We start from the raw sequence: 21,643 nt of genomic DNA on the forward strand, positions 1-21,643 counted from the left end.
GGCTACCAGTCAGAGATACAAGTGTCACTATTGTGTGTGTGTGTGTGTGTGTATAAGGCCCGCAAAATGGCACCCATTAGCAGACATATTATCCGGCTTTTCTTACCTGGTACATGCTGATGTTTATTTGGGATCTGCATAAGTCCTGAAAATTTGCGCACAACCGCCACTGTAGTCCGTGACGATGCCGTAGTCGATGAGCTTCTTCTTTTTCTCTATCTTCTTGTTATGGGACATTCATCCTCTGCTGTTGCCATTTCTAATATAAAGTAGTGTAAAGTTCTTACTTATATCTGTCAGTTAACTCGCCATGAAAGCACTAAAACATACCGGTGTAGTGAGTTTACATTATTCACCCAAGGGACTTTGGTTATTAGAGAGTTCCGGTCGGACGGTTTTTCACGGGACACATTTCGGGCGTTGTTGTTGCACTAGTGAGCCACGGATGAGGAGATGCTGCTCCGTTATTGATTGAAGTAAAGTCTGAATGTCAGTAAAACAGTTAGCTCCATCTTTTGACACTTCTTCCACTCCCGTCCTTGCACGCTACACCGCTACAACAAAGATGACGGGGAGAAGACGCTGTCGAACGTGAGCCACGTAAATAAGACCGCCCACAAAACGGCGCATCCTGAAGTGACCACCATAAAGCGACTTGAAGATGATCTGTAAAACATCATCTATGCAACATTTTGACCAAAGAACCACCATTACTTGTTGTGTATAGCTCGGTTGGTAGAGCGGCCGTGCCAGCAACATGAGGGTTTCAGGTTCGATCCCCGCTTCCGCCACCCTAGTCACTGCCTTTGTGTCCTTGGGCAAGACACTTTACCCACCTGCTCCAAGTGCCACCCACACTGCTTGAAATGTAACTTATATATTGGGTTTCACAAAGCGCTTTGAGTCACTTGAGAAAAAGCGCTATATAAATGTAATTCACTTCACAAGGAAGTATTTTACAAAATCATAATATGACCCCTTTAATGGGTCTTATAATCCAGTGCGCCCTATGTTCCGGAAAATACAGTACATTAAAATTCAGCATTGTATTAACACGAACACTACTTACACTACTAACACTACTAACACTACTAACAATACTAACAATACTAACACTACTAACACTACTGCACACAGGAAAACGTGTGGATGAGAATTGCAAGGAGCCGAAACAAAGATTATGACAAGAGGCTCACTTTGTTCATGTACCGTAAGTGTACTGTGGAATTAACATGTTCAGGTGCTGAGAGCGATGCACAGAGTGAGACCTCTTAGTCCAGTTTAAAATCCACAGACCAAGAAGGAAACACGTTGACAGCAATTTATTGATGACAGCAAGAATTAAGTTATTAGGTTTATTTTCATTTATATCGGTCCCGGCCTACGATTGCATGAATATTTTAATGCCTCGGGACATCGTATTTAATGCTTTTTAATACCATTTAAGGCCTTAATTTAGGCCATCAATTACTTTTAATGCTTTTTAATGACCCAAGAAACCCTGCTAAAGCTCTTAAATTCATACAAATGTGGACAGATCTATGCAAAAATCGACAGTATAATATCAGTATAAGTTCGATACAGTGGTTTGATCGATATTTTGAATTATATATATTTTGTTATTGTTTACAAACTAAGTAAAAAAGGAAGACTTTAAGGGCATGAACCAAATGATTTCATTCAGAGCCATATTTAAAGGGGAACATTATCACAATTTCAGAATGGTTAAAACCATTAAAAATCAGTTCCCAGTGGCTTATTTTATTTTTCGAAGTTTTTTTCAAAATTTTACCCATCACGCAATATCCCTAAAAAAAGCTTCAAAGTGCCCGATTTTAACCATCGTTATATACACCCGTCCATTTTCCTGTGACGTCACATAGTGAAGCCAACACAAACAAACATGGCGGAAAGAACAGCAAGCTATAGCGACATTAGCTCGGATTCAGACTCGGATTTCAGCGGCTTAAGCGATTCAACAGATTACGCATGTATTGAAACGGATGGTTGTAGTGTGGAGGCAGGTAGCGAAAACGAAATTGAAGAAGAAACTGAAGCTATTGAGCCATATCGGTTTGAACCGTATGCAAGCGAAACCGACGAAAACGACACGACAGCCAGCGACACGGGAGAAAGCGAGGACGAATTCGGCGATCGCCTTCTAACCAACGATTGGTATGTGTTTGTTTGGCATTAAAGGAAACTAACAACTATGAACTAGGTTTACAGCATATGAAATACATTTGGCAACAACATGCACTTTGAGAGTGCAGACAGCCCAGTTTTCATCAATTAATATATTCTGTAGACATACCCTCATCCGCTCTCTTTTCCTGAAAGCTGATGTGTCCAGTCCAGTTGGAAATGCATCTGCTTTGAGTGTCGCAGGATATCCACACATTCTTGCCATCTCTGTCATAGCATAGCTTTCGTCGGTAAAGTGTGCGGAACAAACGTCCAATTTCTTGCCACTTTGGCATCTTTGGGCCACTGGTGCAACTTGAATCCGTCCCTGTTCGTGTTGTTACACCCTCCGACAACACACCGACGAGGCATGATGTCTCCAAGGTACGGAAAACAGTCGAAAAAACGGAAAATAACAGAGCAGATTTGACCCGGTGTTTGAGAAAATGGCGGATTGCTTCCCGATGTGACGCCACGTTGTGACGTCATCGCTCCGAGAGCGAATGATAGAAAAGCGTTTAATTTGGCAAAATTCACCCATTTAGAGTTCGGAAATCGGTTAAAAAAAGAAGGTATTTTTTCTGCAATATCAAGGTGTATATTGACGCTTACATAGGTCTGGTGATAATGTTCCCCTTTAAATATTCAGTTGATATTCTAACACCACCATCCTGTGTTTTTGTCTGATTATGATTGCGAACAAAAATTGACTCATTGAATGATCTTGAAAAATGTAAATATCAGTATCGACATTGGTATGACCGATACTGCCCCTGTAACTACTTGCTACTGGATCGATACCTACATTTGTAGTATCAGCCAAAACTAAAGTATCAAACAACAAAACAAGTGATTATTACATTTTAGCAAAAGAGAAGAATAAGTGATTATTACATTTTAACAGAAATGTAGATAGAAACATGTTACATTAGAAAGTTCCTAAATAAAAATATTGTTCATGGAATTGTTGAGACATTTCTAGGATGTATTAACGATTTTTACGAGATTTTGATAGATTTTAGTACATTCTGAGGCCAGCACGGCTCACTTGGCAGAGCAGCCGTGCCAGAAACTCGACGGTTCCAGGTTCGATCCTAGTCACTGCCGTTGTGTCCTTGAGCAAGGTACTTTACCCACCTGCTCCCAGTGCCGCCCACACTGGTTTAAATGTAACTTAGATAATGGCTTTCACTATGTAAAGCGCTTTGAGTCACTAGAGAAAAGAGTTAAAAAATATACTTCACTTCACTTAAAAGAAAACCACACTTTATTTTATTTTGCCTATCAAGAACACACGTTGTTTTTCTTTTTTATGCATTCTAAATAGTAAATAAATGCGATCAAAAGTCTGCTTACAATAGAGGCTATTAGAGTCGCACTATTCTGCCTACAAAGAACTTAAAACATATCCAAACACCTCCATTAAGTTGTTATGTACATGCAGTAGGTATATATTGGTAAGTTGGTAATGAATAGCATCCTGCCAGCTGCTATGCTGACAGTTATTTTAGTACCTGTCATTAAAGACAAGCCTAGTAAGGTAGGGACTATGGACAATTATCGACCTATCGCCCGATCTAGCATGCTATCTAAAGTGCTGGAAAGTGTGATCATATACAGAGTTGGGATCTTATTTGCACCGCAGACAACCAGTTTGGCTTTAAGAGCAAGTACAACACTGACTTGTGTGTTTATGCTTTACAAGAAGCAGTAGAAAAATACAGACTGCAGAGCCCAACAATGTTGGTAGGGTTTATTGATGCATCTAAGGCATTTGACAGAGTCAACCATCTCAAACTCTTCACCAATCTGAAGCATAGGGGTGTTCTGGGTAGGGATGTCCCGATCCAGGTTTTTGCACTTCCGATCCGATACCGATGTTGTTTTTGCACTTCCGATCCGATACCGATACCGACCGATACTGGCCTATCCGAGCATGTATTAAAGTTTAAAGTTATTTAGCCTACTTAGTTGTCAGAATCATGTTGAAAAGGGTTTTAGTACTCTTGATAACAACTAGCCAGCTGAATTAGGGGAGTTTGAACAATACACAATGGTTGGTAACAAGAAACTGACCTGTTTATTCAAGGATAAACACAAAATAGACAAAATTATACATGACAAACAGAAATGGCATCATTGAACTAGGGCTGGGCGATATGGCCTTTTTTTAATATTGCGATATTTTAAGGCCATATTGCGATACACGATATATATCTCGATATTTTGCCTTAGCCTTGAATGAACACTCGATGCATATAATCACAGCAGTATGATGATTCTATGTGTCTACATTAAAACATTCTTCTTCATACTGCATTAATATATGCTACTTTTAAACTTTCATGCAGAGAAGGAAATCACAACTAAAAAAAAATCACTATTTTTTTCATACGGTGTTGATCTGGAAATGTTTGCCTCGGCATTTTGATGGTGTGGACGTGTGGCACCGAATGGAGATAAGCGTCTCGACAGACGTCACAATATTTGAACAATGATGACGAAAACTGTTTTCTCTGTCGTGTCCGTGTGTCGAAAATTGTTATGCGCTTTTTTTTTTTAATTTTGATTTTGTGTGTGGCATAGATTTGCCGTGCGCAGAGGACGCTTCAGCAGTGCGCAATTGCACAGGCGAGCACCTTAGAGGGAACGTTGCTCGCACGGCTGCGCTAGCACCACAGCTAACGTTAGCCATGCAGCTACCTCTCTGCTCGAAGAGGACGTGACAGTATGTGACGTATGACGTGACAGTATGTGACGTGTGTAAGAAGGTGCGCTTGCTGTCTGTGAGAGGGAGACACAGGAAAGAGTGAGAAGAGCCTGTCGTGTAATGCCAGCAGCTAAAAGCAACTGCGTGAGAATCCACAGACCTGTGGATGTGTTGAAGGTGTGCTGGAAAATGCGGAACGGAAATTAGGGAGCAGCAGAAAAGTGGAATGTATTATTTAAATCTGTGCGTTGGAAAACACGGACCGGAATATTTTTTTAAACTGGATCTGGATCGGCATTTTCCCATGCCTTGCCGATACGCAATTTTTGGCAAATATCGGCGGCCGATCCGATCCAAATATCGGATCGGGACATTTAATAGTAGTTAAATTCGACCGAACGACGACAACCACGCGGTTGCAAGTACCAGACGTATATACAGTCGTGATCAAAAGTTTACATACACTTGTAAAGAACATCATGTCATGGCTGTCGTGAGTTTCCAAAACTTTCTACAACTCTTATTTTTTTGTGATAGAGTGATTGGAGCACATACTTGTTGGTCACAAAAAACATTCATGAAGTTTGCTTCTTTTATGAATTTATTATGGGTCTACTGAAAATGTGAGCAAATGTGCTGGGTCAAAAGTATACATACAGCAATGTTAATATTTGCTTACATGTCCCTTGGCAAGTTTCCCTGCAATAAGGCGCTTTTGGTAGCCATCCACAAGCTTCTGCTTGAATTTTTGACCACTCCTCTTGACAAAATTGGTGCAGGTCAGCTAAATGTGTTGGTTTTCTGACATGGACTTGATTCTTCAGCATTGTCCACACGTTTAAGTCAGGACTTTGGGAAGGCCATTCTAAAACCTTCATTCTAGCCTGATTTAGCCATTCCTTTACCACTTTTGATGTGTGTTTGGGGTCATTGTCCTGTTGGAACACCCAACTGTGCCCAAGACCCAACCTCCGGGCTGATGATTTTAGCTTGTCCTGAACAATTTGGAGGTAATCCTCCTTTTTCATTGTCCCATTTAAAGCACAAGTTCCATCGGCAGTAAAACAGACACAGAGCATAATACTACCACCACCATGCTTGACAGTGGGCGTGGTGTTCCTGGGATTAAGGGCCTCGCCTTTTCTCCTTCAAACATATTGCTGGGTATTGTGGCCAAACAGCTCAATTTTTGGTTCATCTGACCACAGAACTTTACTCCAGAAGGTCGTATCTTCGTCCATGTGATGTCAGATTACACAACAATTGAGCTGTTTGGCCACAATACCCAGCACTATGTTTGGAGGAGAAAAGGCGAGGCCTTTAATCCCAGGAACACCACGCCTACCGTCATTGCTGTATATATACTAACATTGCTGTATGTATACTTCTGACCCAGCAGATTTGCTCACATTTTCAGTAGACCCATAATAAATTCATAAAAGAACCAAACTTCATGAATGTTTTTTGTGACCAACAAGTATGTGCTCCAATCACTACATCACAAAAAAATAAGAGTTGTAGAAATGATTGGAAACTCAAGACAGCCATGACATGATGTTCTTTACAAGTGTATGTACACTTTTGACCACGACTGTATGTACATCATCGTCACAAGACAACCAAACTTCTTATACACAATATATTTAAGAATAGTGTTAATAATGAAATATAAAGTTAGTAAAGATGTGAGAGTAAGAAGTCAACAAACCTGTTCTGTGTAACACAACTTGATGATGTTTCTTATAATAAACATCCAGTAGTTGATGTTGTCGCTCCTTCTCCTCTTTTGTTGGACAAAGTTCCTCCTCATACTTTGCTATCGTTCTTTCGCACATTTTCACACAATCACAACACTTTACACTCACATTAGTTCCCTACTTAGCGATGTTTAAATAACTTCCGCGTCTCTTTGTTAGCAGCTAACAAGCTAAGCTAACTAGCCAGCTAAGCTAGCTGCAAGCTACCTTAAGTGAAGCTATCAAACAGGAGAAGTGTCAAAGTGCGCTCAGACTAATGTATCCTGCTACAAACAATTATTAACCGTGTGTACTCTATTAAACAACATATATGTAAGAATACAGAAATAGAATGCCCGCGTTTAGGCCTTCTCCGTCAGACGCCATCTTGCTGTATCACCCGATCGGTCCACGCATGCGCGTATTTACGTCACTTCCGTCAACTTGTTTTGCCACAGTTACTTACCATGGTTCTTTTGTGTCATCTGTATTTCAATAACAATGTCATAATAAACCATTACATACTAAACAAACGTTATTAAAAATACGGTATTCATTATGAAACCTCACAGATCTGTACACAACCTGAAAGATGTGTCCAGCAGCCTTAAATGGAAAATATATCGATGATTTACTATTTTATAATTATTTATTTATTTAGGAATTCTGAAAGTGTAAAATAATGTTGTTGTTAGGTTACAGTAAGTGCTTTGTTTGAAAAATATCAACATTTAAAAAATAAATTCTGCGATGGGAGTTAGTGGCGCCCCCGTGCGTCATTCATTACAATGACAGAAGCGTAAAAGTGGTTGAAATTGTGGCGATACACCTTGTTCATTTTCATATTCTTGTTCCCTTTTACTCCGAGGTAAGATATTATTTTTATACATACATGACTAAAACATACAAGTATTTCATTAAGATGGCGCCGCTGTAGTGGCTGCTGGTGGCAGGAGCTCTGTGCTCTTGTGTCATCCTTTTGTGTTCCTGCTGTTTCCCTCTTGTTTTCATGTGGTTTTTTTGCCTTTTGGTTGGGGACCCTTTGGGACTGTGTGACAAGGGGTGGCACTTTCCTGACTTCTGTGGTGCTTTTCTGTGAACTTCTGGATCTGCCTACCGGAGACCAGCCTGCTGGGTCTCTGCCACACCAGAGTCCATTTGGAGAGACTGGAGGAGATGTGGATGAAGAGACAGGACTGCGGAGCTGACGCTGAGCGCCGGGACGGACTAGCTTCACAGTGTCTTGGCTGAATGAGCAGGTATCGGACACCTCGGTCTCCTTGGACGCATCCTCGCTCATCCACGCGGACTGGACACTGGCCGAGAGTTGGTGTGCGACTCTCTTGGTTGCTTTGTTGGGTCTGCTCCTGTCTCTGGCCATGCTCCTCCCACCCCAGCAGATGATAGCGTGGAACACCGCAGAGGCCTCCACAGTGTGCTATTTTTACATACTGCTACAAAATTAAAAGTAAAACAACAAAAAATAATTAACCAATAATATATATTGCACACACACGATTGCACCCTGCATAGACAAGCAACCAAACAAAAACATAATTTCAACACCCATGGGGACAATTTAGGGAAATGACAGACATGACATTAAAGGAAGTGGATATAAATCAAGATATTGAACAACTTAATACAGATATTACAAAGTGCATAATGGAAGATAACAAACAGAGCATACCAAGGAGTAGAATAGGGAAAAGAAGGAAGATGGTGGACACAAACGTGCACAGACACAATAAAAGAACGGAATAAAGCATTTAGAATATTAAGAAGGACACATAATTTTCAAGATATGATCCAGTATAAAAGGCACCAAGCTAAAGTAAGGTATGTTATTAAAAAGAGGGAAAAAAGACTATTGGAGAACATTTTGTGAATCACTAAACAGAACTACTCCTTTAGGCCAAGTGTGGGGAATGATCTAGAACATGTCAGGGATCAGAAGTCAACATAAACATCATGTGATGAAAGATGGCACACAGTGTGTGTGTCATGTCTGTGTGATCATGTTTTGTTTTAGTCATGTTCGGTTTTGTTTTTGGACTTTTTGTGCACTTTTGTTTTGTTTTGTCACCATAGCAACCATTAGTTTTCACCTGTCACGTCACGCACCTGTTTCACGTTTTGAGTCACGCACCTGCTTTCACTAATCATGTCTACAGTATTTAAGTTCATTGTTTTCAGTTTGTCGTTCTGACGACATCCCGCATTTATGCTTCTGCACACTCTCCACACACCCTTAAGACCCTTGCTGCTCTTTTTTCATGCCGGTTCCATGCCAAGTAAGTTTTTGTTTATTAAGCCACAGTTAGTGTTTTTGTTGTTCATAGTTTCTGCCTTTGTGCAAGTATTTGTTTTCATAGCCAAGTCGTTTCTCCGCCACTGTGCGCGCTTTTCGTTTGTACTTTTTTTTGTAGTTATAGTCGTTTCTCCGCCACTGTGCGCACTTTTCGTTTGTACTTTTTGTTGTTGTTATAGTGTTTAAATAAATCATGTAATCACCTTCACGCCACATCTGGTCCAAATCACTTGCACCTCGGGAGAACAAACCAAGCCATAGTCCAAGTCATGACAGTGTGGTAGAAAATAAAGAAAACGCAGAACTTTTAGCAAAAACATTTGTTAAAGTGCACAGTAATGATCATTTGAGAAATGTAGGAAAAGAAAAGAGAGAAGAAACAACTAGTTTAAATATTGGGGAAATGATGGAAGATAATGATAATGGCTTTAGCAACACTGTAGATATGACATTTTCTTTGAATGAAATGGTTCCAATATTGAAAAAGGTTAAAAATACGACACCAGGAAAGGACCAGGTGAGTTATCAGATGATCTAAAACTTAAGTAGCATCGGCAAAGAAGTGGTCTTGAAATGATATAATAGGATATATGAAGAAGGAAAATGAGCAGCTGAGTGGAAAGAAGCTGTAATAATTCCAATATGCAAACCAGGGAAAGACCCGGAAGAGGCAGGTAATTATAGGCCCATAGCATTGACCTCACATTTGGGCAAAGTAATGGAAAAAATGAATAATGAAAGACTGGTCAATTATTTAGTGTCATGTCTGTGTGATCATGTTTTGTTTTAGTCATGTTCGGTTTTGTTTTTGGACTTTTTGTGCACTTTTGTTTTGTTTTGTCACCATAGCAACCATTCGTTTTCACCTGTCACGTCACGCACCTGTTTCACGTTTTGAGTCACGCACCTGCTTTCACTAATCATGTCTATAGTATTTAAGTTCATTGTTTTCAGTTTGTCGTTCTGGCGACATCTCACATTTATGCTCTGTACATTCCTGACACTTGTTTTCATCTCCATCCTTCATGCTGCTATTTTTGTCCAAGCCAAGTAAGTTTTTGTTTATTAATGCTATAGTCTTTTGGTTTCATAGTTTGTTCCCCGCCATTGTGCGCGCTTTTCGTTTGCACTTTTTTTTTTGATATATTAAATAAATCATGTACTTACATTCCCGTCTCGCCCGAGCCAACTTTCCGTTGCCTTCTAGAAAAACTAAACCCCAGGAACCAAGTCATGATATTTAGAGTCAAAAGAAAAAAGAAAAAACTACCAATATGGATTTGGGAAAGCAAGAAACACTCCGGAAGAACTTTGAACATGTCACGAGGGAGGTGCTGGACATTGAGTCCGAATGGACCATGTTCCGCGCCTCTATTGTCGAGGCAGCTGATTGGAGCTGTGGCCGCAAGGTAGTTGGTGCTTGTCGTGGCGGTAATCCTAGAACCCATTGGTGGACACCGGCGGTGAGGGATGCCGTCAAGCTGAAGAAGGAGTCCTATCGGGTTCTTTTGGCTCATAGGACTCCTGAGGCAGCGGACAGGTACCGACAGGCCAAGCGGTGTGCGGCTTCAGCGGTCGCAGAGGCAAAAACTCGGACATGGGAGGAGTTCGGTGAGGCCATGGAAAACGACTTCCGGACGGCTTCGAAGCAATTCTGGACCACCATCCGCCGCCTCAGGAAGGGGAAGCAGTGCACTATCAACACCGTGTATGGCGAGAATGGTGTTCTGCTGACCTCGACTGCGGATGTTGTGGATCGGTGGAGGGAATACTTCGAAGACCTCCTCAATCCCACCAACACGTCTTCCTATGAGGAAGCAGTGCCTGGGGAGTCTGTGGTGGGCTCTCCTATTTCTGGGGCTCAGGTTGCTGAGGTAGTTAAAAAGCTCCTCGGTGGCAAGGCCCCGGGGGTAGATGAGATCCGCCCGGAGTTCCTTAAGGCTCTGGATGCTGTGGGGCTGTCTTGGTTGACAAGACTCTGCAGCATCGCGTGGACATCGGGGGCGGTACCTCTGGATTGGCAGACCGGGGTGGTGGTTCCTCTCTTTAAGAAGGGGAACCGGAGGGTGTGTTCTAACTATCGTGGGATCACACTCCTCAGCCTTCCCGGTAAGGTCTATTCAGGTGTACTGGAGAGGAGGCTACGCCGGATAGTCGAACCTCGGATTCAGGAGGAACAGTGTGGTTTTCGTCCTGGTCGTGGAACTGTGGACCAGCTCTATACTCTCGGCAGGGTCCTTGAGGGTGCATGGGAGTTTGCCCAACCAGTCTACATGTATTTTGTGGACTTGGAGAATATGGTCATGAGCTTTGGGTTATGACCAAAAGGACAAGATCACGGGTACAAGCGGCCGAAATGAGTTTCCTCCGCCGGGTGGCGGAGATAGGGTGAGAAGCTCTGCCATCCGGGGGGAGCTCAAAGTAAAGCCGCTGCTCCTCCACATCGAGAGGAGCCAGATGAGGTGGTTCGGGCATCTGGTCAGGATGCCACCCGAACGCCTCCCTAGGGAGGTGTTTAGGGCACGTCCGACCGGTAGGAGGCCGCGGGGAAGACCCAGGACACGTTGGGAAGACTATGTCTCCCGGCTGGCCTGGGAACGCCTCGAGGTCCCACAGGAAGAGCTGGACGAAGTGACTGGGGAGAGGGAAGTCTGGGCTTCCCTGCTTAGGCTGCTGCCCCCGCGACCCGACCTCGGATAAGCGGAAGAAGATGGATGGATGGATGGATGGAAGAAACACAAAGGAGCAGCAGTGCAGCTGGAAGAGGAAATTAGAAAAGGACAAATAAATAAAGAAAGTATAATTGCAGTATTTTTTGACATAGAGAAAGCTTATGATATGTTGTGGAAACAGGGCTTGCTGATAAAACTAAATACAATTGGGATTAGAGGGAAAATGTATAGATGGATAAAAGACTTCTTAACAAGTAGAACAATATTAGTAAAAATAGAGAATGAATATAGTAGAGATTATGAAGTGGAAAATGGGACCCCGCAAGGGAGTATAATAAGTCCAGTACTGTTTTCAATAATGATAAATGAAGTGTTTAGTGAAGTGGAAGGGTTAGTGGAGGTGGCACTGTTTGTGATGATGGAGTGATGTGGAAGAGAGCTAGAAATACACATCATAGAGAAAAGAAGATTCAAAAAGTGGTAAGTAAAGTTGAAGAATGGGGAACAGCTTGGGGTTTAAGATTCTCTGTTGGAAAGACTACAGTCATACATTTTACAAAGAGGAAAGTTCAAAACAAGCTCCAATTTAAACCATATGGAGAAAATATAGAAGATGTACAAGTATTTAAATATTTGGGAATATGGTTTGATAAAAATATGAACTGGTCAACCCACATCAGCAAAATAGTGGAGAAAAGTAAAAAGGTGTTAAATATAATGAGGGCTTTGAAGGGTGAAAATTGGGGGTCTGATAGGCAGACATTGAAAGCAATATATATCACTTTAATTCCATCTGTTATTGATTATGGATGCATCATTTATCAATCTGCTTCAAAAACATGACTTGGGGAAATAGACAGGATCCAATCACAGGCACTAAGGTTATGTTGTGGAACTACTAAATCAACCCCAGTTGCAGCATTACAAGTAGACATGAATGGAAAACATTTAGACATGAGAAGAGATCAACTGTCAGCAGTTTATTGGGCAAACTTAAAAGGGTCCAAGCAAGGACATCCAACTCACCAAGTGTTACCAAACTGCCAAGAAAAACAGAAGAAAAAAAATGAATAGTTTGGGGTGGATAATAGGAGACATATGTGAAAAAGCTCAAATTGAAAATATTAAAGTTAGCCTACAGTACCAATCCCTGCAATACCACCGTGGATGTATGTCGACCCAAATGTAAACATGCAATTACTAAAGAATATAATTTTAATTAGTTACCAGATAGAACAATGGATTGAGGAAACATCATAATATATACAGATGCATCAAAAACTATACGTAATAAAGTAGGAGCTGCAGCAGTTATCACACAAGGAAACATAGTATTAAATAAAAGAATCAGTGATAAGTTATCTGTTTTTACGAGGGAATTTGCCGCAATTTATATGGCAGTTCATTGGATATAGGAAAATAAAGCAAGGAAAGCAGTCGTGTGCTCGGACTCCAGCAGTGCATTGATGAGCATAAAAAACATAGCATGAGAAACAAGACAAGATTTAGTTGATGAAATAGTTCAGGCAATCTGCAGAATAAATTAAGCAGGAAGTGTGGTAACATTTCTCTGGTACCTGCTCATGTAGGAGTTGTGGGCAATGAATCAGCAGATAGATACACAAAACAAACAAGCACTAAAACAGAAGTAAACATGGAGATGAACCACAGTAAAGAAGAAGTGAAGAACATCATTAAGATAGAAGACAATAAAAAGATGATTGGAATAAGGAAAGAAAAGGTCGAGAGTATTACAAAGTCCAGAGGAGAGTAGGTGTAATGAGAGGAGGAATAGAAATAGGAAGGAAGAAGACATTATTACTAGAATGAGATTAGGACATACATATCTAAATAGTTGATAGGAAACATAATACAGGACTGTGTGACTGTTGTCATCACATAGAAAGTGGAGGACATCTTTTAATACATTGTAGCAAATACAATAGAGAAAGGCAAATACTGGGAAATAAGTTAGTGAAAGACAAGTTTAGGTTAGTAGTGGAAGATATTTTAGGATTGCACTCAGAACACATAGGTTATAAAGCATTATATACATATTTAAAAAAGACTATAGAGTAGGGATCACCTCCGTCCACACTCCATTTCAGTAGGTGGCGGTAATGCACACCACAAGGTTGCTTGTCAACCGCCATTAAACCAAAGAAGAAGAAGAAGAAGGCTTTGTTTATCCCTCACGAACTTTGACCTAGATAAATTGGACCTCCTGTACTGTAGAATGTAGTATGGACCATAGGACAGGACGAAGACCTCCTGTACTGTAGAATGTAGTATGGACCATAGGACAGGACGCTAAGAAGCTGTGGAGGCCTAAGATGCTCTACTAGTCTGCTGGAAATCCAAAGAAGACGAAGGAGTCAAAAGCAAAATGGCGTTTGACAGAGAAGGCCTAAACGTGGCCACTGGCCATTATTGTTTCTCTATTTGTATTTAGTGCATACATGTACGCATATATGTCGTGTAGTAGATGAAACATTGTTAGTCATTGTTTGTATCCGGATACATTAGTCTGAGCGCACTTTATCAAGTCTTGTGCTAGTTAGCTTAGCTTGCTAGTTAGCTTAGCTTGTTAGCTGCTAACAAAGAGACGCGGACGTTATCAACACATCGCTAAGTAGAGATCAAATGTGAGTGTAAAGTGTTGTGATTGTGGGAAAATGTGCGAAAGAACGATAGCAAAGTACGAGGAGGAACTTTGTCCAACAAAAGAGGAGAAGGAGCGACAACATCAACTACTGGACGCTGTTTTCAAGAAACATCAAGTTGTGTTACACAGAACAGGTTTGTTGACTTCTTACTCTCACATCTTTACTAACTTTATATTTCATTAGTAACACTTTTCTTCAATAGGAAGATGCTTTGTCTTGTGGGGATGATGCAATGCTTTCATTTAGATTCTTCATGAAAACGAGACAGTTTGAGGTTGATGTTCCTCTCAGTTTGTAACAATGTGTGATTGATTGATTGAAGGACTTATGAGAAGTTTGCATAGGAAAGGGTACACTTTCATCACGGTACACATTCACTGCTACAAGAAAGCCTGACATGGTTTCACTTGAAATACATTTTAATTCACACAGACAGGACGCAACATCTGCAGAAAGCAGCATTTAAAATAAATAAATGATAAATGATAAATGGGTTGTACTTGTATAGCGCTTTTCTACCTTCAAGGTACTCAAAGCGCTTTGACACTACTTCCACATTTACCCATTCACACACACATTCACACACTGATGGAGGGAGCTGCCATGCAAGGCGCTAACCAGCACCCATCAGGAGCAAGGGTGAAGTGTCTTGCTCAGGACACAACGGACATGACGAGGTTGGTACTAGGTGGGGATTGAACCAGGGACCGTCGGGTCGCGCACGGCCACTCTTACACTGCGCCACGCCGTCAAATACAATATACTGCAAGAAAATAAATGAAAATATAATTTAAAAAAAGCAGAAGGTTTTGTCTATTTCCAGTTACGAGTAGCCGCAACCTGTAATGTCCTTTCAAAGCGACTTTGAAGGAAGTAAGGGATTTACACTCCTTTATGGCTATTGATAGGAAGTTCCACATGTTGGTGGTATAGCAGGCACACAAATTAGAACCTTTTTTAGAGTGAAATCTGGGTTGAATGTGATTTGTACAACTACCTCTGGTGTTATAATGGTGAATATATTTTGAAGTGTCTAGACAGGTACATGGGTATTTTAGTGGTGTATCTTGTACACCAGACCAACTTCAAGAAGATGCATTCTTTCGGCGACCAAGAGCCTCCCCACGTTAAGGAAATGGTTGGTGGAAAGGTGAGCCCGAGATGGACGGTTGAGTAGAAGCCCAATCATTTTGCTTTGGCTGTCTGGAGTTTGTTTTTCAGGGCTTTTAAGGCGTCACGGTACCAAACATGAACTCCGTAGTCAAATTGGAGTTAATGAGTGCTTGTGTTAGTCTTAAGTGTATTTCTACCCACCAGCGGGGTGATCCTACTATGTAAGAACTAGGGTTGTACGGTATACCAGTATTCGTATAGTGCCGCGATACTAATGAATCATATTCGGTACTATACCGTTTTTAAAAAGTACTACTTCTATGATTACATCAATATTTTTTGGTGTCAGAACATCTTCTTTTGTTTAAAAAAAAATATATATTATGTTTGTAAACTGAGGAAATACGTCCCTGGACACATGAGGACTTTGAATATGACCAATGTATGATCCTGTAACTACTTGGTATCAGATTGATACCCACATTTGTGGTATCATCCAAAAGTAATGTAAAGTATCCAAACAACAGAAGAATAAGTGATTATTACATTTTAACAGAAGTGTATATAGCACATGTTAAAACAAAAAATATGTAGATGTTAACATTAAATGAAAAAGTAGATTAATAATCCATTGTCTACCACTTGTCTTTAATAATTTGACAAAATAATAGAATATAAATGACACAATATGTTACTGCATATGTCAGCAGACTAAATTAGGAGCTTTTGTTTGCTTACTTCCTACTAAAAGACAAGTTGTCTAGTATGTTCACTATTTTATTTAGGGACAACATTGCAATAAGAAACATATGTTTAATGCACCCTAAGATTTTTTGTTAAAATAAAGCCAATAATGCACTTTTTTGTGGTCCCTTTTATTAACAGAAGTATCGTAATACATTTTGGTACAGGTACCGGTACCAAAATATTGATATCGGGACAACACTAGTGAGAACAGAATTTGTCGGTTGATTCTTTGATTACCTTAGTAGTAATTTTGTCACTGGAGAGATTAGTCTGTACGATGCAGCCAAGATAGGTAATCTCATTTTTGTTTGTTATAATATTGTCACTTGCCTGTGAAGTTATCTACTTTTCTGAGGTTAGGAATTGACCCAAAGACCTGTGTACTTGCAAGTACGGAGCGAGTCTTCATTTGCCAGTTTGTCATTGAAAGCCTTGCTAGTCTAGGTCTTGAGGATTGTAGCTTTGCTTGTTTTGTGGCCGTCAGCCTCGGTTCTATGTTCTTTATGGGTAAAGAAAATCATGGAATGATCACTTAAGCCGCATACAGTAGTTCCACTTGTGGTGATCTTAGACTGGTCAGAAGTAACAAAGAGGTCTATGAAGGTTTAAAAGGACTCACTCACCCTGGTAGTTTGCTTAATGAGCTAAGTGAGACAATGTTGGTGGCACAGCTTAGTGAAGGTTTTTTAAAATGGGTGCATCCTTTCAGGACATATCTGTGTTCCAGTCCCCAAGAAGATGTAAACCTGTATCAACATGTTTAAACAAAACTCACACACTCACCAAAAATATTTTGTACAGTAATCAAATCTAATTAGTTATAATTTCACTTCCTGATTCTGACTGACATGCATCAATAAGTGAAAGTAAACATTTATTTTCAATAACCAAAGTAGACCCAGGAGACGTTGGGAAGACTGTGTCTCACAGCTGGCCTAGGAACGACTCGGATCCCCCGGGAAGAGCTGGACGAAGTGGCTGGGGAGAGGAAAGTCTGGGCTTCCCTGCTTAGGTTGCTGCCCCCGCGACCCGACCTCGGATAAGCGGAAGAAGATGGATGGATGGATGGAGTAATGACTATGATAAAGTTTAGGTGTATACAGAATAAAATATTTACACACTTTACATCAGTGAGTTTAAAGTTAAGAATGCCTCAATCAATGTTGCCTCGTACTTATAAAAACTTTTCAAATTGACCCCCATCAAATTTCCAAGTCTAATTTTTAACTCACTTTTGAATTAATTTTAGTGCCTGGGATAAAAGAAGGTATTTCCCGTGTTTTTATTGGTTGTTTTACCACACACTTTTAACACAACACACGAAGGAACACAAATAATGTCTTTGTGTTAACAGTGTCAGTCCAAAACTATTTCTCTTCTCTCTTTATCTTATTTACTTATTTACCCAACAGACGTCCAGCAGCCCCCCCACATTAAAGAGGAAGTGTGGATCACTCAGGAGGGAGGGTGTCTTCTAGGGCAGGAGGAGGATGATGTCAGCAAGTTTCCACTGACTGTTGTCTCTGTGAAGACTGAAGAGCATGAAGACAAACCACCGGAGTCCTCACAGCTTCATCACAGTCCAAGTAAGCACATATCATTTTATTCTCAGGGCATTCAATCCATCACAACTGGACTGTTCACTTTGTCTTAGAAGACGTTTGTCCTCTCATCCAAGTAGGCTTCATCACTTCATGCTCATAGACTTAAAGTCTTAAATCTAATCACTGGAATTTAGGGGGGAACTGCACTTTTTTGAGGGATTTTTTTCTATCGTTCACAATCATTTTAAAAGACATGACTATTGAGATATATATATATATATATATATATATATATATATATATATATATACTTTTTTTTAATCACATTCTAACTCATAAATGTAAATAAAAGTCCACTTGCAATGGAACCAATGGGAGGTCCTCTATAACCATCCAAAAAGCGCCAACAATACTCCATTTGTATTTCGTGGCTTGAATAGCAAGCAAGTATTAGTGATATTGTTATTATAAGTGCTAACGCAGACAAACTATGTATAGCTTGTGTGTCTATGTTGACATCACCGGCTGGTGAGCTCCTTCCTCGCCTCGGTGCTGGTAAAAGATTATTCCAGATCATGAATCGTGCCTCTCACCTGGATAGTAGAAGGATGAGGACGTACTCTGACAAGTTGGTACTGTTTGACAGCCAAAATAGACCCGGCAATGGCGAGCGACACAAAAACACGCTCAACTTCACCCCCCCCCCCTTTTCCGTGCGACGATTATGAGTCATTCTTCATACAATAAATTATGTTTTATTATGTTTGTTGACTCTCATGAAGTCTGCAGTGATGTTGAAAAAAAAAAAGCAAACGTTCTGAAGCGTTTTCGAGATAAATGCGCTAATGAGCAAAAATACGTAAATATTACATCTATTTAAAAATGTGCCTGTTACTAGTGACATACAGTCGCGAAAGTGTACATACATATGTCATGGCTGTCTGGAGGTTCCAATACTTTCTACAACTCTTTTTTTTTTGTGATAGAGTGATTGGAGCACATACTTGTTGGTCACAAAAAACATTCATGAAGTTTGGTTCTTTTATGAATTTATTATGGGTCTACTGAAAATGTGAGCAAATGTGCTGGGTCAAAAGTATACATACAGCAATGTTAATATTTGCTTACATGTCCCTTGGCAAGTTTACCTGCAATAAGGCACTTTTGGTAGCCATCCACAAAATTGAGCTGTTTGGCCACAATACCCAGCAACATGTTTGGAGGAGAAAAAGTGAGGCCTTTAATCCCAGGAACACCATTCCTACCGCTGGTGGCCATGATTGTAAACAATGTGCAGATGTGAGGAGCTCCACAACCTGTGACGTCACGCTACTCGCCTGCTACTTCCGGTAGAGGCAAGGCTTTTTTATCAGCGACCAAAAGTTGCGAACTTTATCGTCGATGTTCTCTACTAAATCCTTTCAGCAAAAATATGGCAATATCGCGAAATGATCAAGTATGACACATAGAATGAACCTGCTATCCCCGTTTAAATAAGAAAATCGCATTTCAGTTAGCCTTTAAAGGGGTCATATATATATAATTTTTTTTCTAAATGTAAAATACTTCCTTGTGGTCTACATAACATGTAATGGTGGTTCTTTGCTCAAAATGTTGCATGGATGATGTTTTACAGATCATCTTCAAGTCGCTTTCTGACAGTCACTTCAGGATGCGCCGTTTTGTGGGCGGTCTTATTTACGTGGCTCACCTTCGACAGCGTCTTCTCCCCGTCATCTTTGTTGTGGCGGTGTAGCGTGCAAGGACGAGAGTGGAAGAAGTGTCAAAAGATGGAGCTAGGGCTGCAACAACTAATCGATTAAATCGATTAAAATTGATTATAGAAATAGTTGGCGGTTAATTTAGTCATCGATTCATTGGATCTATGCTATGAGCATGCGCTGATGCTACGTTTTTTTTAATTATTATTATTTTTTATATATAAACCTTTATTTATAACTGCAACGTTTACAAACAGCTGAGAAACAATAATCAAAGTAAGTACCAAAACAGTTCAAAACAGTGCCAGGGGGGCGCTGAGGCTATGTCTCACGAGGTGGCAGTAAGCCAGCCAATGATGTGTGATGTGCAGCTCACGTGACGACGAGGAGATTTTTTTAAGGAAGCGAAGCAGCAACTGTTGTGTATTAAAGGGGAACATTATCACAATTTCAGAATGGTTAAAACCATTAAAAATCAGTTCCCAGTGGCTTATTATATTTTTCGAAGTTTTTTTCAAAATGTTACCCATCACGCAATATCCCTAAAAAAAGCTTCAAAGTGCATGCTTTAACCATCGTTATATACACCCGTCCATTTTCCTGTGACGTCACATAGTGAAGCCAACACAAACAAACATGGCTGAAAGAACAGCAAGCTATAGCGACATTAGCTCGGATTCAGACTCTGATTTCAGCGGCTTAAGCGATTCAACAGATTACGAATGTATTGAAACGGATGGTTGTAGTGTGGAGGCAGGTAGCGAAAACGAAATTGAAGAAGAAACTGAAGCTATTGAGCCATATCGGTTTGAACCGTATGCAAGCGAAACCGACGAAAACGACACGACAGCCAGCGACACGGGAGAAAGCGAGGACGAATTCGGCGATCGCCTTCTAACCAACGATTGGTATGTGTTTGTTTGGCATTAAAGGAAACTAACAACTATGAACTAGGTTTACAGCATATGAAATACATTTGGCAACAACATGCACTTTGAGAGTGCAGACAGCCCAATTTTCATCAATTAATATATTCTGTAGACATACCCTCATCCGCTCTCTTTTCCTGAAAGCTGATCTGTCCAGTCCAGTTGGAAATGCATCTGCTTTGAGTGTCGCAGGATATCCACACATTCTTGCCATCTCTGTCGTAGCATAGCTTTCGTCGGTAAAGTGTGCAGAACAAACGTCCAATTTCTTGCCACTTTCGCATCTTTGGGCCACTGGTGCAACTTGAATCTGTCCCTGTTCGTGTTGTTACACCCTCCGACAACACACCGACGAGGCATGATGTCTCCAAGGTACGGAAAACAGTCGAAAAAACAGAAAATAACAGAGCTGATTTGACTCGGTGTTTGAGAAAATGGCGGATTGCTTCCCGATGTGACGTCACAACGTGACGTCATCGCTCCGAGAGCGAATATTAGAAAGGCGTTTAATTCACCAAAAGTCACCCATTTAGAGTTCGGAAATCGGTTAAAAAAATATATGGTCTTTTTTCTGCAACATCAAGGTATATATTGACGCTTACATAGGTCTGGTGATAATGTTCCCCTTTAACTTTCAGGGTGTTAGGAACTTCTTGGAGAGTGCATTTTCTGTGTTGTTTTGAGTCGCAACAGGCATTCATGAGTTCAGCTTTTTTGTGAGTAACGTTAACGTTATCCATTTGTTGCAACGCGGGGCTGATAATGTGTCTCCGGCACATTCGACTCTGTTTTGAGAGAGAAATGCACGGTTACCAATTTCGAAATAAACGTTACAGACAGAAATATCTCAGATTCGTTTCATAATGGATCAATGTAGCCGGGCCGATAAAGCTATATAAATCTATTTAGATTTGAGTGACGCTTTAGTATAACTAAACGATATGAAGGTGCTGGAATATTTCATGCTGTTATTCAGAGGCAGCCTAAAATTAATCCTTTATTATTTACAACAAAAACGTGTACAATATCGGATCCAGTTCTGATGTGATGAGTTACATTTCTGTGTTATTATTGGTGTGACGTGTGGACGAGTGTAGCCACGGAAGCCTACCTTGGCAATACATGCCATTACATTGGAGACGAATGGAACATGAAGTCAATCTGCCTTACGACCATGCCACTAGAGCAGGGGTCGGCAACCTTTACCACTCAAAGAGCCATTTTGACCCGTTTCACAAATTTAAGAAAACAATGGGAGCCACAAAACTCTTTTGAAATTTAAAATGAAATAACACTGCATACACATTTTT

The 21,643-nt window shown here is 40.6% G+C and overlaps 3 protein-coding genes across 10 annotated transcripts in view; 1 reads left to right on the forward strand and 2 right to left on the reverse strand.

The window, feature by feature from the left end:
• The window catches only part of LOC133575717 (uncharacterized), a 215,002-nt gene that overhangs the window by 118,445 nt on the left and 74,914 nt on the right, over positions 1 to 21,643 (reverse strand). For 4 of the 6 annotated variants that reach the window (XM_061928514.1, XM_061928510.1, XM_061928512.1 and 1 more), the window contains exon 1: positions 6,603 to 7,033. The exons of the other annotated variants lie outside the window; for them this stretch is intronic. In XM_061928514.1, coding sequence (XP_061784498.1) covers positions 6,603 to 6,729 — 127 coding nt within the window. In that variant the 5' untranslated portion in view covers positions 6,730 to 7,033. Of the gene's footprint in view, positions 1 to 6,602; positions 7,034 to 21,643 lie in introns of those variants that run through there. 6 annotated transcript variants of the gene reach the window in all.
• LOC133575695 (uncharacterized) overlaps positions 1 to 21,643 on the forward strand; it is a 196,419-nt gene that overhangs the window by 40,398 nt on the left and 134,378 nt on the right. The gene's annotated exons all lie outside the window — the stretch shown is intronic.
• The window catches only part of LOC133575751 (uncharacterized), a 381,675-nt gene that overhangs the window by 32,137 nt on the left and 327,895 nt on the right, over positions 1 to 21,643 (reverse strand). The window lies entirely within an intron of this gene.

This window comes from Nerophis lumbriciformis, linkage group LG33, assembly GCF_033978685.3.
Source record: "Nerophis lumbriciformis linkage group LG33, RoL_Nlum_v2.1, whole genome shotgun sequence".
NCBI lineage: Eukaryota > Metazoa > Chordata > Actinopteri > Syngnathiformes > Syngnathidae > Nerophis > Nerophis lumbriciformis.